This window comes from Pseudophryne corroboree, chromosome 1 (genome assembly GCF_028390025.1).
Source record: "Pseudophryne corroboree isolate aPseCor3 chromosome 1, aPseCor3.hap2, whole genome shotgun sequence".
Taxonomy (NCBI): Eukaryota; Metazoa; Chordata; class Amphibia; order Anura; family Myobatrachidae; genus Pseudophryne; species Pseudophryne corroboree.
In genome coordinates, this window is record NC_086444.1 from 1,108,972,846 (window position 1) to 1,108,990,903 (window position 18,058).

The window sequence follows — 18,058 nt, forward strand, 5'->3', positions numbered from 1 at the left end:
GTTAGGGGGAGGGGTAGGATTAGGGTTCCTTTAGTGCGGAGACTCTTTTAGGATTAAGAATGGTTGAGATGCCAGGATCGATATTTAGACAGTTGGCATCTTAACTGCCCGTCTCCCGAACCCAACTTGCCCAAGGCTTATTGGTTGGAATATGATGCTCACGCATTTTACTAGCAACCACTTGATGAGGGATTAATGCTGCCATTGGTAGCATGTATTTGCAGCATGTGTATTGGAAAGCAGCAGACTCTCTGGCTTTAGACTAAGATCCCAGCTGTGCAAAATATTACATGTAGTAGACTTCATTTTCCATTAGACTTCAAGTAGAAAGTCAGGTGTTTCGTATTCACACCCCACACCACAAGCACACACAGTTGCAGAGCATAAATGCATTGGTGTAATGATTTACTGGAATGATGTTTGTCAATATAAAAACCTCCACACACAATGTGAGTTTCCCAGAAATAATGTGTGATTTGGCTTTGCCAGTCCCTCCTCACTTCCATCAACATTATGCATGTATATGAATGTTCTCAGCCTGTCAGCTGTTCCGCAGAAGCCCACATACTTTTATAGATAATTGTCTACCCTGATAGAATTTCTGTTGAATCAGTCATTTCTCAGAATAGATCACTTATTTATGAGACTGTTGATGACAAAACTTGCCTGCAAGCAAAAAAAAAAAATGGATATAAATTTGATCTTCACTATTCTTAAAATGAAAATGTTTGTTTGAATTTGGGAAATCTATATAAAAAATGAAATAGAGACACACTGATCATTTAAAAGGCAGTGTGCAAGTGTTTTTTTTTTCTTTTCATCATTACTTATATTGTATAAACATCTGCTAAAAGTATTCCAGTTCCGCAATCATCCAGAAACACAGATCATTTTGTATGTATCTGTATTAAGAGTTCAATAACGACAGCTAAACTGAGGTTTTTGTTGTTGTTATTTTTATTTTTTAGTTCTTCAATAACTTACATTTTGAATAAAAACAATTCCAGTCTAATCACACAGTGTGTCTGTGCATCCAATCTCTACAGGGAAGAAAAACAAAATGTCAGATGTGTCTTTAGTACTTTACAGAAAAGCTTTATTAAGACAACTGTGAAGCCATGCAATAGCTGAGTATCTTGAATGCAGCATGAAGTATATACACAATGAATTCTAATTTTGAAGTCATGAAGCTTTATTTAATAACATGTTGCAAATTGCACAAAAGTGCCATATTCACTGCCAGATTTATATTAATTCAGCCTGATGGCACACAAACTTCCACATGCCAAGTCCTAAAACATCCTGTAGCCATATCATTTAAAGCATTCTTCTGCCTTGCTCATATTATCACAGGCAATATGACATTTCTACCCTGTAATTCATCTCTCCTTAATCCCTCAATTAATTGTATCAGGTAAAAAAAAATGTTCCATATACCTTTTATACAGGCAAAGCTCACTTGCCCCCTAAGGAACTGCAGACAAGATTAAAAAAAAGTTGCACTCTCCTGTGAGAGAGGTGTGGGTGCAGTGCCTGCTGCCGTGCAGGTGTAGTCTTACTGCTTACCTTGCGCCGTACATTCACCTTCAGGTCACGGAATCCTCAACGGACCTGGGATTTTCACTGGAACCTGGACACGGCGATCCCCTTCCAGAAGCAGATGACGGACGAGCTAGGAAGGAAAGGAAATCAATAAAGGAGTATCAAATTTTTTTTCAGAGGAAAAGAGGATACTCCCGGGGTGATGGCGACTTTCACCGGCTAGGTGAAAATCATCATTGGCACATAGCCTCAGCCACCCAACTCTCACCTATGCAGCACCCACGCGCTGAGGTGTAGCTGTACCTTGCACAGCCGAGCAAGGTCCACTGAACCAGCGCTCAGGGGACAGATGGACACAGGGACAGACAGACACAGATGATGCTCACCGTTGCCAATCTTGTACTCGGATCTTCTCCACTTACAGGTCCCTGTAAGGAGGCAAAAAGAAACAACAGCCGTGCAGGGCCGAAAGCTAACCTAGTGTGCATCCGCTACACTAGCTTCATTAACAGAGCCCTCAAACTAGCTCAGGTGTATGTGGTGCAACACAAACTATGCACAGACTGTAAACCTGTCCCTTTAAATTTTTAACTCCTAGAACTGTTGTGACTACGTGTGTGGAGCTGGACCGCTCTTCCACACAGGGTAAAACTTACTTTAGATTACTGGGGAGTGGGTGCCACACAATCTGCCCACTTCCCATACACTAAGTTACATGGGGCTCTGGCCCTGCCTACATGTACACGTTTGAGTGGCCTGGGCCTAGTGCCCAGTACCACCCTTATTCACCTGGGGGGGCCGCTATTTATACTGGGCGTAGTACGACTATTCACAGCCGGCAATCGCTTCAATTATTCCTTTAAGGAATTAATGGAGTTAGCCGGCTGCAAATAGTCGCAGCATGGCACGCCATACAGCAAGCCGTGTTGCAGCAAGCTGCATCACAGTAAGATGAGCATGGCTACATCTGTATATTATAGACCATACTAAGACTAAAACTGATGCCGTTGGGCCCACATTATACATCTCTTTGCTGGATTAGAAATTTGCTATACAGTATGTCTGTGACTGCTGTAAAATGGGAGCTATCAGGATAATAAAAGCAGCATGTTAATACATGAGGCATACAACCTCTGCAGCTGCTGAAAAATTGGAGATATCAGGAGAGTAAAAATACCCCTGAAGAAGTCACAATATTGCTGAAATGTGGTATTTTGAAATTACAAGTTATTCTCAGCAGAAATGTGTATTACTATTGATGTAAGAACAGAGATTGTAAACCTTTTTCTAATTTATTGGTTACACAAAAACTGAAAGGCTGCTTACTGTTTGTCAGGTGATCTTGTTGCGAGGGTTCTATTTTAGTAGAAGGATACAGCGGGCTAGATGCTTCATCACTTGGAGAGTGATAAAATGGAGAGTGATAAAGTACCAGCCAATCAGCTCCTAACTGCCATGTCACAGGCTGTGTTTGAAAAATGGCAGTTAGAAGCTGATTGGCTGGTACTTTTTCACTCTCCATTTTATCACTTTCCAAGCGATGATGCATCTGGCCTTTAATCACCCTGCTTACACGGAAACCTGCACCTTATGAAAAAATATAAAATTGCCTTTGACTTACAGTAGTAGGACATACCACTGGATGGTATGTGTTTAGCATCCCGGCAGTCAGGATGCTGATGGTCATGTGACCAATGCCAGAATCCCAACACCACTCGCAATCCCAGAGTTGGAACACCAACCATCGACATACCAAAGGTAAGTATCAGGGTCACTATTAGGGTTAGGCCCAGGGGGGCTTAGGGTTAGACACTAGAGGGGGGGTTAGATTTAGCCACCTCCCCCCAAAGTCTTACAAAGTCTTAGCCCTAGCCACCACTGCTGGAGTCTTAGCACTAGTCCCCACCTCCAGAGTATTAGACATAGCCGCTGCCCAAAGCGGGTTAGGGTAGGGTACAGGGGAGGCATAAAATATTTACCTCATTGCACAGTCAGCATTCTTAATGTAGGAATGTCAGTGTCAGTCATGTGACTGCTGGCATCCCAGAGACTTTTTTCGTATATACAATACAGTATATACACATGAATACAAAACAGATACATTTGTACAATTCTGAACAGCTTACCAACTTTTTCTATATTTTGACAGTCACCCTTTATGGAAATGTAAGTTACAGTTTTGGCACAATTTAGCACCTGCTCAATCATGTCATTTTCTGCAGTATATATTGCTGTGTAAACCATTTGCTGTTCCAGAGACTTACGTTAGGTTATTTACCTTGGTAGTGCCCTGTGGCAGTTGTAAGCACTGAAATATGAAATACTATTTCAAAATTAATGGGTGGTCTTATTTATTTATTTTCTAGCCTGACCCTTCTTATCCAGGAATCTCAATGATATGTGTAACAGGGAACCAAATAAAATAATGATGGGCAGAGAGAGGGAGAATTTGATTTTCTTACATCCTTCTTTTTGTAGTTTTGAAGCCAGCTGTATCTTTCTCCTAATATAAAATCAGAAATTCTTTTCCAACTGTAAATTTGACTTTTCTGTTCGGCAACAATACCTCTTTGTTCTTATACTGTGTTTCATCTTGTTGAACCTCCCACTTTCCTCCTTCACCTTTTGTTTGTTTATGAATTGAATGTTTTATTTCTCTCTAAGTTTTCTTTTTTCTTACCTTATTTTTTTAGTTTTTCACTTAACATTTATCCCCCCTTCCCCCCAATGTTACCTCATTTGTATAAATGTACCAGAGTTATTTTAATATTAGTTGCTATTGTACATAACTGTTAATTAGACCATAGCAACCAAATATTGTAACACCAAGTGACATGGGGCTCAATTATGTCTGTATTCTGAAATACAGTCATCATACAAAAACATATTTACAAACTCTGCTCGCCAAGTGTACATGGTATAGTATGTTGTGCCCACACCAGTACAATAACATTAAAACAAGTGAAATTGCATTTTAATTAGATCTGTCTGTGATTGGCATCAAATTTTGTAACATTGATAAATTTCAGATCAAGTTTCAAGGTGGCATGAGCAAGTTGTTATGGTATGTCAATGGAAAGATCCTGGTCTGGCACTTCCTGCCCCCGGTGCATCTGACAATATAACATCACACTTGCTGTGTGCACTGGGGGAGCAGCGATAGACTGGGAAGGTGGCTGCTGGGCCTGTCTTCAGGCACCTCTAATAGTAGAACAGTGTGGAAGAGTAGCACCCATGCTAGCCCCTCAGCCTTGTGCCTTGGGTGACAACACCAGTTGCTCACCCCTTGTTACAGCCTTGTAATAACATGGATTTTATGATATGGGATGGACAGTTATGGACTTCCTATAGTGTTTGCATTGGGAGACCTACTAAAGCAAGGGTGTCCAAACTTTTTGCAAAGAGGGCCAGATTTAGTGAGGTGAAAATGTATGGGGACCTACCATTCAGCCTGATATTGAACCCAAGACCCCCCCCCCACCATTCCAGTAATATAAAACACCTTGGTAGTCATTTATTTTAATCTAGCAGCCCTTTCATGGTATATAAAACGCCTTGTGATACATTTTACTTTACTCTAGTAGCCCAGTTATGCTAAAAAAAAAAATCCTTCACACAAAAAATCATATTATGGAGTGGATTGTGTGCTGCCAGATTAAAGCTAAAGGCACTCCAGCTTATTCTGGCACCACTAAACTGCTAACAACTGACTCGGCAAACATTACACTGGAGAACTACTTACAAGTCAAAATGTTTTAGCCCAGAACACATACAGTATGAGGGGATGAAGCACTGAACTTATTGAGACCGCTGATCATCACACACTGCTGTGAAGCTGCAGTAAAGATGGCCACCATGATGAGCCTCCCCGGTGTCTCCATTTATAGATTCATACACACTGGATGTCTGGGTTTGTCTCAGCGGGAGAGGAATCCCCATCCCTCCTGTCTCACCAGATCATCAGCAGACCAGCCTGTAGTCTGCACACAGAGGAGGGGAAGATAGCTGTCAGTCACCGTGTAGCATGTCTAACTGCAATGGGCGGGGAGTGGCAGTGTGGCGGGGTGCAGCGGTCTGCAAAGGCAGTGTGCCTGAGAGACAGCGGGCTGCGGGGTTGAGTGTCAGCGCAGCGGGGCACGACAATCAGTTATAAACAAGCAAGGCGCACACAAATGGGCAGGGCAGAATTCGGATCTTTAAAAAGGGGCAGGGCGCAGTGACCTGTGAAAGACGCCTAGCTTCCAGCTGCACAGAGGCTGTGGGCCGGTGGAAATGTGAGCACGGGCCGCAATTAGCCCCCCGGAACTGACTTTAGACATGCCTGTACTAAAGGGTATAAATGATGAAGTTGCCCATAGCAACCATTGAGATTATGGGCTAGATGCTTCATCTCTTGGAGAGTGATAAAATGGAGAGAGAAAAAAGCACCAGCCAATCAACTCTTAACTGCCATGTCACAGGCCCTGTTTGAAAAATGACAGTTAGGCACTGGTTGGCTGGTAGTTTATCGCTTTCCATTTTATCACTCTCCAAACGAGGATGCATCTAGCCCTTTACCTATTATTTTATAAACTGTGCTTGATACATGATAAATACTGATTGCATGCTATGGTCTACTTCTCCATTTGTACTCTTTAGAAGGTTTGATACATCTCCATCTAAGACACTACATAGCCCTCTAAGAACATGATGCCCCAGGCTGAATGCATCAATACATGCATAAATCTTTTAGTGCTCTTTACTGAAGTAATTCATAAAAAAAATATAATGCTTAAAGTTCTAGGAGGAGTTAATTAGAAACTATTATGATTAGTTTAAGAATAGGACTAAACAATAAAGGAAATGCTGTGTTGGAAATTGTGTCCATGACATTTGTAAATGTCATTTGCTAAAGCAAAATGTATGAATGATACATTTGTACTAAAGAATAAAAAAAATCCATCTTATGTGTGTCACTATAAAAAGGTTCCATGATGGATCAATCAAAACTCACCAGGATTTAAGGATCACTTTGGCACCTCCAGTATATTGTGAAGGAGCAAATATCTTTATTGGTGGAGAGCTCAGATGTCACTACTAACAGTTCATAAAACTACTGTTGTCTCATTTGTTTTGTAATGGGATAAACTTTGCATGTATAATGAAACCATCTTTTTGCATCACGTGAAAAACACTTATAGACCTCATATAGATACCGTATGTTCTCAGTCTTTGCTGATTTTATTTACAGTTTTAATAGATATTCTCTGCTGGAGATGTCCTTGCCTTAAAACAAACACATTATGACTCTATGAGAAGTTGATTTATGTATTTGCTATTACTTTGTGATGGTAGTGGGATGCCTTTAGTTTTTCAGTCAACTTATAACATTGACCCCTACATAACTTTTATTAAATTACATTATTGTTCTTGTCTGAGTGTTCTTTTATCTTCTATACTTCATTTCAATAAAGTATTAACTATTTACTGTTCTAAGCAATCTACAGTATGTGTTGTTTGGCAAAAGACTTTACTAAGATTTCCCACAGGCATTGTTATACAGCGTGCTACCAGGTTTTCAAGACATTAAATGAAAAGGATGTGAAATGTTTATAATACAGTTTATAGTTTACAAGAGATAGATAAGAGTTCTATCCGCCTATTACTGTAGTATTCTTCCCTGAGCAGTTTTACAATGCCACATTATGTGTACCTTGTCCACCTTCTAGTGACATTCATTTATTGGCTCTCACATGCCCTCCGGAAGCCTTAACCAAATACACTGCTGTATTTCACTGGCTTCCATATGTACACTTCAGCAGAGAGTCTTATTTCTGCTGCTCTGGGATAGGACCTTACTCTGCAAGACAACTTTGGAGATAAGTCTTATGACCTAAATTGGTTTTATCTTGTATACAAATATTTGTTTTATTATATTGCTGCTTGCAATGGACCAAAAAGCAATTTTTTGCCATATGCAATAACAAGAACATTGTACAACTACAGGTGATGGTAAAAGACTTGGTCCTCTTGAGTATGTGGTTGGTTATTATTAATTGGTTGAAACTTTTAATGTAATTACATGAGCTACTGATATTATTATTGCTTTATACAGTATATACTGTATGCAAATTTCTAAAAAAAAATTAATGGTGGTATTACAGAGCTCCTGTTACATCAAAGCTCAGTTTGATGTGATACCTGTCATGTGTAAGAAGCTGTACCTCGAAAGATACACCTACTGTACTATATACGCATGGTGAGCATTTCACCACTTGTTGAATTAAGAAAATGTGCCTATAACCCATGCTCTTTTCTTTGACTTCTGTCATCCATGTCATTATATATACACAATAAATTGTGACCTACCTTGTGGTTTTTCTTTTACTATAAACCTAATTAGACTGTAAGCTCCTCAGGGCAGTGACCTATTGACCTGTTGTCTCTCCAGTGCCTTTCTACAACATTTTCTCTAAATTTGATCATTTCATATTGCTCTTTGTACTGTATGTACATGCTGTCTACCTGATGCCACCTTATGAATAAGCATATATACAATTGAGTACTGTAGCTTAAAAATGTTGCCTATTACACAGAATTTATTTTTGAGAAATTGGTTTCTGAAATTGCCTCCCATTCATCTTTTAATGTCACACACGATATCACTATATTTTCCAACTCTGCACAGTTGACAGCAATGTCTTTCTATTGTAACGCCCAGTGACATAAAGAATCTTTTCTCTTGCAGCCATTTCGTAGAGTGACGTTTTCTGTTGTGAGTCAACCTCAGGACCCTCATCAGGGGTCATTGCAGAGTTGCTATGACAGTGGGCTGGAAGAATCCGAGACACCGAGTAGTAAGAGCTCATCAGGACCAAGACTGGGCGCCCTACCACTACCAGAGGACAACTATGAACGAACTACGCCGGATGGCAGTGTTGGTGAGGCAGAGCATATGGAAAATGGTAGGGACATACACAAAAACATATACTAGGGAAGCAACTAAAACATATACTATCTAGTAAACAGAATGTGTCTATGACAATGTATTGGTCTTCGCCCAAGACCGCAATTTAGCCCTTAATGTCTTTAAATATGTGTACTATGGCGTCACTAACTACATGATATAGACATTTTAATAAGATATTCCTACATTTATATATATATATATATATATATATATATATATCCATCCAACAAATAAATTTGGATTTACTGTAGCAGCTTTTGGAAACAAATCGTGATTTGGTACATTTTGAAAACCAGCTCCATATATATATATATATATATATATATCTATATATACACATGGAGAGCATTTGATATATTTAATACACATTTTGAAAACCAGCTCCATATATATATGCATGGTGAGCAGTGATATATATATATAATATCCAACACTCACCCTTCCTGGAAGTAATATGCTCTGGTGCCCTCTGAAAGTAATCGTACAAAACAGTCCAGGCAAGCAGCGGCACTTGGAGGTTGACACAACAGAAACTTCTAAACAACGGTGAGTTTAATACATCACATTAAAACAGAGTCCAACATTTCGGGGCTTTGTCACCCCTTTGTCAAGGTGAAAAATGCAAGAACTTCTTGCATTTTTCACCTTGACAAAGGGGTGACAATGCCCCAAAACGTTGGACTCTGTTTTGATGTGATGTATTAAACTCACAGTTGTTTATAAGTATCTGCCGTTTCAGCCTCCGAGTGCCGCTGCTTGCCTGGATTGTTTCGTATATATATATATATATTGTTTTGTATATATATATATATATATATATATATATACATATATATATATATAAGCATCACACAATAATATATATAATATATAATATTAATATTATATATATATATATATATATATATATATATATACAGGTTGAGTATCCCTTATCCAAAATGCTTGGGACCAGAGGTATTTTGGATATCGGATTTTTCCGTATTTTGGAATAATTGCATACCATAATGAGATATCATGGCAATGGGACCTAAATCTAAGCACAGAATGCATTTATGTTTTATATGCACCTTATACACACAGCCTGAAGGTAATTTTAGCCAATATTTTTTATAACTTTGTGCATTAAACAAAGTGTGTCAACATTAACACAATTCATTTATGTTTCATATACACCTTATATACACAGTCTGAAGGTCATTTAATACAATATTTTTAATAACTGTGTGTATTAAACAAAGTTTGTGTACATTGAGCCATCAGAAAACAAAAGTTTCACTATCTCACTCTCGCTCAAAAAAGTCCGTATTTCGGAATATTCCGTATTTCGGATATTTGGATATGGGATACTCAACCTGTATATATGTATATATATATATATTAGTTCTCGTCTTCAGTCATAGGAAGTAATGATGTAAAGGAACTATATTGAACCTAATTTATACAATGATAAGAATATCACAATTGAAATTGAATATTGGAAATCTAAATCTCAAAGATGAATAGTTTTCTAAGTGGCTTGTACTGCAGGGCATAACTTACACATATAAATGTAGGTTGTCATGGCAAATGAGTACTTTGAAATTAGTGCAATGCTGTGTTACAGTGGCTAGCCATGAAAAAGCCTTGAAGTTGAAGATATAGAGTGCTTGACAGATAGAGCTGAGAAGGCCATTCCAAAGGCATGGGGTTCTACGGAGAGGCTGAAGAGATCCTTGAGTTGAATGCAATAGTCACATAATAGCAAATCTCATGGAGGGGAGTGGATTGAAATCAGGAAGGTTAGACAAGGGAAATGTAGTTTAAAACTACTTTATTAACCACACAAAAAAGATTTCTCAGTATGTAAATTCTATAACATAACCTGGTGGATTAGTAAAGGCTATGTAATACCTCCATAAGCCCTCCACAAATAAACAATAAACAGGTGTATGTATATATTGTCGCTGTCATAATACATTTAGAACTAGACACTTATTTTGTTGTGGTTGTCTTGCTGTCGATTCCAAGCTGTGCACTAAAGCAGATATGTAGAAGTCAATCAAACAATAGTAGTGCATTGATGCTATATCATGTATATGTAAGAAAATATAACACTTAAAAGATCATGACAAAAAAGTATTGAGATGTTTTCGGAGATGAGTAGTCCTTCTTTTTAGCAAGAAGATAAACCTAGCCAGTAAACTTCTTGTATAGAAAAAGGTTTTCCAGTATAAACATTCAAGACAAATCGAGTGTAAGCGGAATTTTTATCAGTTTTACAGAGTAAAGTCTGTTTATGCTCCCGTCAGTAACATGATGCACCCGTCAGTAAAGTGATGAGCAGCTGGTGTGGAATGGCATGTGAGAGACCAAGATATATAAAAGAAATGCAGGACTATGCATAGGACATACTGTACACAGTATCCAGAATGTTTCATTAACGATTTAAAAAGGGAAAAACAAAATATGTTGAATGTTATTTCTCCATTGATCTTTAGTCTCCATCGAAAATAATTGCCCTATTAAAAGAAATGATTTGCATCTGGACTGAGTAGTAGAAATGTTTGCATAAAAAAAAATAATGAGCTTATGCTAGAATTAAGAATGCTCCAATGTTTATAAATAGACCCAGAATTAGCAATATGCGAGTATAACTGAGGATTTGGCTTTTTGGTGAAAACAATAAACTGCAAAAAAAAAAAAAAAGAGAGCAAAAACAAGTTGATATTTGCAAGATTACCTGCTTGCTTTTATAGATAGGTGGCAAGCAGCGACATGCTTTTCTGAAGCATTAAAATCTGACGCTCTGTAAAATACGATAGGCTTTCTAGTGTTCATTTTATCTAAAATACCTTTTGAAAAGCATCATTTCAAAGCAGACACTGTTACAAATTCTTTTGCATTAGATTTGGATCCGTTTGGTAAAATCTTGTAATATGGCGATTGATAAATAAAGTTTTATGTGAGAAAGCACAGGAAAAAATAACGAGAGAGTAAATTTGTCTTGTTTTAAACAGATTTCAGCAATTATAATTGCTGATACAATTACCGCTGCCGATTATAGGCCTTGTAAGTAGATATAATTCAGTGTATTTTTTGTTTTTTATTTTCCTCCACTAGCAATTTCTATACATATACATAAATCTATCTATCTATCTATCTATCTATCTATCTATCTATCTATCTATCTATCTATCTATCTATCTATCTATCCATCCATCCATCCAGCGGTGCAAGTAGAAATTTTTCTTAGTGGTACTGATAGTAAAAATGAACTTGGTCACGTTTCATGAGGGTGTGTGGTCACACAAAACTAGGGGAGTGGCTACATGACAACAGGGGCATAGCCACATTATGCCACACACCGGAATGCTCCTTACATATTGTGCCAAACACCATAATGCCCATTACACATTATGCCACACACCGTAACACCCATTACACATTATGCCACACACTGTAACACCCATTACACAATATGCCACACACTGTAATGCCTTACATATTATAACACACACCATAATCCCTGTTACATATTATGCCACACACAGTTATGCCACTGACACCATTTTATGTCCCACACACAAAAATGCCCATTTTAAATAATGCCCCAGCAGTGGGCTAGTGGTACGCTCCGTACCACCCCATACCACTCTACTTACAGCATTGTATCTATCTATCTATCTATCTATCTATCTATCTATCTATCTATCTATCTATCTATCTATCTATCTATCTATCTATCCTTTTGTCTATCTATCTATCTATCTATCTATCTATCTATCTATCTATCTATCTATCTATCTATCTATCTTTTTGTCTATCTATCTATCTATCTATCTATCTATCTATCTATCTATCTATCTATCTATCTATCTGTCATTAGAATGTTATATTTAAATACAGTAACTATAAAGAGTTGTGTTTTGTTTATGCACACAGAAACTACTGGTTCCTACAACTAGCTAACTTGCATCATACTGTCATACTGTGCCACATGATTACACCTAACAATATTAGACTTGTGATTTATTACACACTAATAATACAATTTGATCTACATAGCTAATATATGGAATTATGTTATAGGTAAGAATATTACATTAAACTGTGTACTGCGCAGGCGGCAGTTACAATGGGTACAATACTACATAGTTACTAAGATGTTGGGCATAGAGTATTTACTTATCAGTAAATATTCTGCAATTTGAAGGTAGGAAGCTGTGCCTGCTGTCTACGCATGCATTTGATCTCTTCTCCATACCTTAAGACAGCTTTAAGTTACTGTTTGAGGAAACAATTACTTAAGGGTAATTGGTGGTCAGTTGTGGTTTAAAGGACTTTTAATTAAGACCCTAGAGTGAGATTTATATGATAGTATTTTTTATTTAATTAAATTATTAGGCATAATAAAATAAAGGATTGCTCATGTGTACTTAAGTAACAATGTTTTATACTTATTTAAGTACCTTTTGTATATTTAAAGTCCCTTATTTGTAGAGACACACCATGTAAAAAATAAGGGAAGAGTCTAGTGCAGGCATTCTCAACTTCGGCCTCAAGGCACACTAACAGTGCAGGTTTTAGTGATATCCAGGCTTCAGCACAGATGGTTACATTAAAATAACTGAGGTACAAATTAAGTCACCTGTGCTCAAGTCTGGATATCACTAAAACCTGGAATGTCATTGAGCCTTGAGGACCGGGTTTGGGAATACTGTACATTCTCTACAGGGATCCACACCAAAATCAGGAGTCAGAGTGAAGGGACTGGACTGCCACAGTCTCTGAATGAATGACACAATTGATTCATTCATAATGAATACAAAACAATAGACAGTTTCTGTCTTCCTCAATTGAGTTGAACTCAATGGATTGATATATAGGAGGGGAAAATAGCCCCTGCTGAATATTATAAGGATATTACTAAGCCTTCTAGGGTGATAAGGTGGAGCCAATCAGCTCCTAACTGTCATGTTACAGACTGTATTTTAAAAATGACATTTAGGAGCTGATGGTTGATACTTTATCTCTTTCCACTTGATTGCTCTCCAAAGCTTAATATATCTGCACCTATGAGTTACAATATGTAACCAGATTAAAAGCATATAGCTGCAGTTATCAGAATTCATGCTTCATAAACAATGACAGGAAATCTCACATTTTGGGGGAAATTTATCAAATCTTGGAGAGCTAAAGTACCAACCATTCAGCTTCTATCATGTTACAGGCTGTTTTGTTTGAAAAATTACAGTAAGGAGCTGAGTGGTTGGTACTTTACAGTAAGCCTTGGAGAGAGATAAAGTGGAGAGAGATATTGGGGTCTAATCATGCATAGCCAGATTAAGGGAGTGGCGCAGGACATACAGTACACCGGGCCCCTCTTTGTCAGGGGCCCCCCCATCCAGAGCACACTGACATCACTAGATTCCCTCTTATGCAGCAACAGAACCAGTCAGCCAGAATGCGAGCAGGACAGCATGCAGTGCAGGCAGAGACACAGGATTATCAGGTTTCATGAGCTACCAACAGAGCTTTCCGACTAGAGGAGATAGGATGGTGGAAAGAGCTCTAAGTAACACAGGGGTCCCAGATTCTCCTCCTCCCCACCTGGGTGTCTGGGTCCTGTGTAACCTGTTATCTAATCAAGGACTAGAGAGAGATACACACACACACACACACACACACACACACACACACACACACACACACACACACACACACAGTCCTCCTGAGTTCTGTCCCACTGTGAAAGTAGTACAGAGGCTGCTGCTATTCTTGCATGTGACAAGATGGATTATAGATTGTATTTTTCTATGTGTATTTTAAGGTTGTTTAAGTTTTAAGTCTTTGTTCCACTGCAAGAATTTTTTATAAAATAGTTGTCTTTCAAATAGGTGGAGCTATAAACAGTACTCAGGCATTATTACACTATTAGTTTAAATCTAATATGCACCATTGGTTTACATTTTATATACACAATCCATTCCTCCCAATATGACCCATTCCAAGAGGGATGACAATATGCTCTCTACCTGGACTTTCCTCTTAATTTATGATTGCAATCACCTGTGTTGAAATACCTTTCTTCAATTAAATAGTTCAACATGGGTGATGCCGACAATATATTAAGAAGAAAATTCAGTAAGAGAGCATTTTGTTCCTCCTCGAATGTGTCATGTTGGGAGGTATGCACAATCTAATAAACACCCCCCCACACACACACAGACACACACAAACACACACACACACACACAAACACACACACACACACACACACACACACACACACACACACACACACACACACACACACACCCACCATCCCATGGGGCCCCCCTGATTTATGTGCCCTGGGCATCCCCAAGGCTTAATCCGGCCCTGTATTCATTAAGCAGTGAAAAGAGTGGAGGAAGTGAGCCGGTGGAGAAGTTGCCCAACCAATCAGCTGCTCTGTATAATTTTATAATATGCAAATTATAAATGTTACTTCAATGCCGACTGGTTACCATGGGCAACCTCTCCAATAGCTCACTTCTCTACTCTTTTCATTGCTTCATGAATAGACCCTAAAGTACCAACCAATCAGCTCCTGTCATTTTCCAAACACAGCTTATTACATGACAGTTTGGAGCAGATTGTAAGCTCGCAAGAGAAGGGCCATCATTCCTCATGTCCCTTTCCTTTTCTTACTTACACAATTTTATGCTCCATACTCCCTTTGATGGCACCTAACCCCTGGTTATCCATACCTGTCCTATATTGTCTTGAACTGTAAGTGCTGTTTGCTTGTTTTCTCATTTGATTATATACTGTGTGAGGGGCGCTGTGGTTCCCTTGTGGCGCCATGCAAATAAAGGATAATAATAATAATAATAATTGGCTATTACTTTATCTCTCTCCACTTTATCAAATTCTCCAAGCTTGATAAATCTCCCGATTAGACAGATATTACTTGCAGAATATTATACACATAAAGGGCAGGATTCAATTCTTTTCACCCCTTTCCACACCAATTCTGTTTCTGCCCTCAGGGACGTTGTATCATTATTTCAGCTCGCTACCCCCGGAGTAGGGAGGCACCCAACCCTTTACACAGCTAAACCTGATTACTATGGGCGCAATATGCGCCATAATGGAGATAATTTTAGAAAGAAAATTGGGCGTGATATATCATTTGAATCTCACCCACTGAGTTAAATTAACTTAAGTGTAGTTTACTTAAGTTAATGTTTTGCCCTTAGCAACCAATCAAATGCTTGCTAATATTTTTAGAATGTACCAGATAAACGATAGCTAGATTCTGATTGGTTGCTAAGCAACCCAAATTAGCAATACTTGTGTAGCTTCCATTTTTCTTATGCAATATTCCAGGACATTACCTCTGTTAACTGGAGGAGCCAGGGTTCCCCTCATTGAATTGCTTTTCAATGCAATTTAGGTTCAAATCTTTGACTATGAAGAGAAAGAGATAATTCCATTGTGAATCACCCTTCTTATCTAACACCTTTAGGGCGGTATTCAAATGATATATCATGCCCCAAACTCCTTTCTTAAATGATCCCCATTATCGTGCATAACACACCCATAGTAATCAGGTCTAGCTGTGTAAAGTGAAAAAGTGGATCGTGAGGGAGCTGGCACTTCTATATGGGAAGGTGAGGTAGAGAAACCAAGTGAATAATACTTAGCTAATGAACAGGTTGAAGGTTCTCGATACTCCAATGATTCAACTCCGAAATATTCATAGACATATGAAAAATAAAATAAGATACACCACAATGTGTAGTATTGTCTTATTTACAAGAATGTACAATCTATAAGTGGGTATATATAATTTCCCATATCATAAGTATCAGCAAAAAAATTGTAAAAGCATCCCTTTCAGTCAGTATAGGTAAATAAATTCCTCAGATGAGGATTTCTTTCATAAATGGATAATGGTGATCTATGGACAGCTGGAAACACCATTAAACACACCTAACACAAGATAAAAGGCATGTTCATGCAAATAAAGGTATATTTCCACTTTATGGGTTCATACCGAAAACTCACAGTATGGGGTACTGGTTTCCACATATAAGGGTATCTTTGCTTGTGATACCAACGAATGTGAAATATTCCTTTCCTCACAGTTTTTCATGGGCCACTCGATGATATATGCAAAACATGAAAACAACAGACCAATTGGTGGCTGTGTTGAGGGTAACTGCCTCTCTTGATGCTATCTTTAACTTAGATTTCAATTCATGGTAAGGCACAGCATACCTTACTTACAATCAAAGCAGGTACGTTGCCCATATAATGGTATCTTTAGCTGCACAGAATACATTTCTCAAATAACAGAGAGATGGTGAAAATATTTCTAACAATTTGCACACCTGACTTACGCGGATCTAGGTGTATGAACTCATATCAAGGTATCTTTGTAAACAGATGGATTCATACCTATTACTCACAATTAGAGTAGCAGTGGTCCACTCATAAAGGTATCTTTTCCAGTTGACACAAAATTTAGCAGATGATATACATATCCAGAAAAAAATTATTAACACAGTTAAAATACAAGATAAAAAGACTAAAAGTATTGTGTGGTGGGGCTGCCCATCCCCAGGAGAGGTGGAGAGCCAATCGTAGAGAGTAAAAATCTGGAATAAATACTCCCAATGGTATGTATAAATAAAGCAAAAACGTCCTACCTACTTCTGAAGGAGTGGCACCAGATCACCAGAACAATACTTCCGTTACCAATGCATTTCGAGTGTGGTCACTCTTTTTCAAAGCATAGGGGTGCATGGAGCTCATTCCAATATTTCTAACATTCCGGGCTCGTCTAATACCAACCCGGAACCGAAAGTGATGTAATGCTTGACCTTAGTGTGTTACTATAAATATTGGAATGAGCTCCATGTTTCCCTATGTCTTGAAAAACAGTGACTACACTCAAAACGCGTTGGAAAAGGAGGTATTGTTCTGGTAATCTGGTGCCACTCCTTCAGAAGTAGGTAGGAAATTTTTGTTTTATTTATACTTACCATTGGGAGTATTTATTCTGGATTTATACTCTCTACGATTGGCTCTCCACCTCTCCTGGGGATGGGCACCCCCACCACACAATACTTTTAGTCTTTTTATCTTGTATTTTAACTGTGTTAATAAATATGTATACCATCTGCTAAATTTTGTGTCAACTGGAAAAGATATCTTTATGAGTGGACCACTGCTACTTTAATTGCGAGTAATAGGTACGAATCCATCTGTTTACAAAGATACCTTGATATGAGTTCATACATCTAGATCCGCGTAAGTCAGGTGTGCAAATTGTTAGAAATCTTTTCACCATCTCTCTGTTATTTGAGAAATGTATTCTGTGCAGCTAAAGATACCATTATATGGGCAACATACCTGCTTTGATTGTAAGTAAGGTATGCTGTGCTTTACCATGAATTGAAATCTAAGTTAAAGATACAATCAAGAGAGGCAGTTACCCTCAACACAGCCACCAATTGGTCTGTAGTTTTCATGTTTTGCATATATCGCCGAGTGGCCCATGAAAAACTGTGAGGAAAGGAATATTTCACATTC

The 18,058-nt window shown here is 38.2% G+C and overlaps 1 protein-coding gene across 3 annotated transcripts in view; it reads left to right on the plus strand.

The window, feature by feature from the left end:
• The window catches only part of PCDH7 (protocadherin 7), a 904,402-nt gene that overhangs the window by 417,397 nt on the left and 468,947 nt on the right, over positions 1–18,058 (plus strand). For all 3 annotated transcript variants that reach the window (XM_063922252.1, XM_063922242.1, XM_063922263.1), the window contains exon 2: positions 8,270–8,486. In XM_063922252.1, the coding sequence (XP_063778322.1) occupies positions 8,270–8,486 (217 nt within the window). The remainder of the gene's footprint in view (positions 1–8,269; positions 8,487–18,058) is intronic.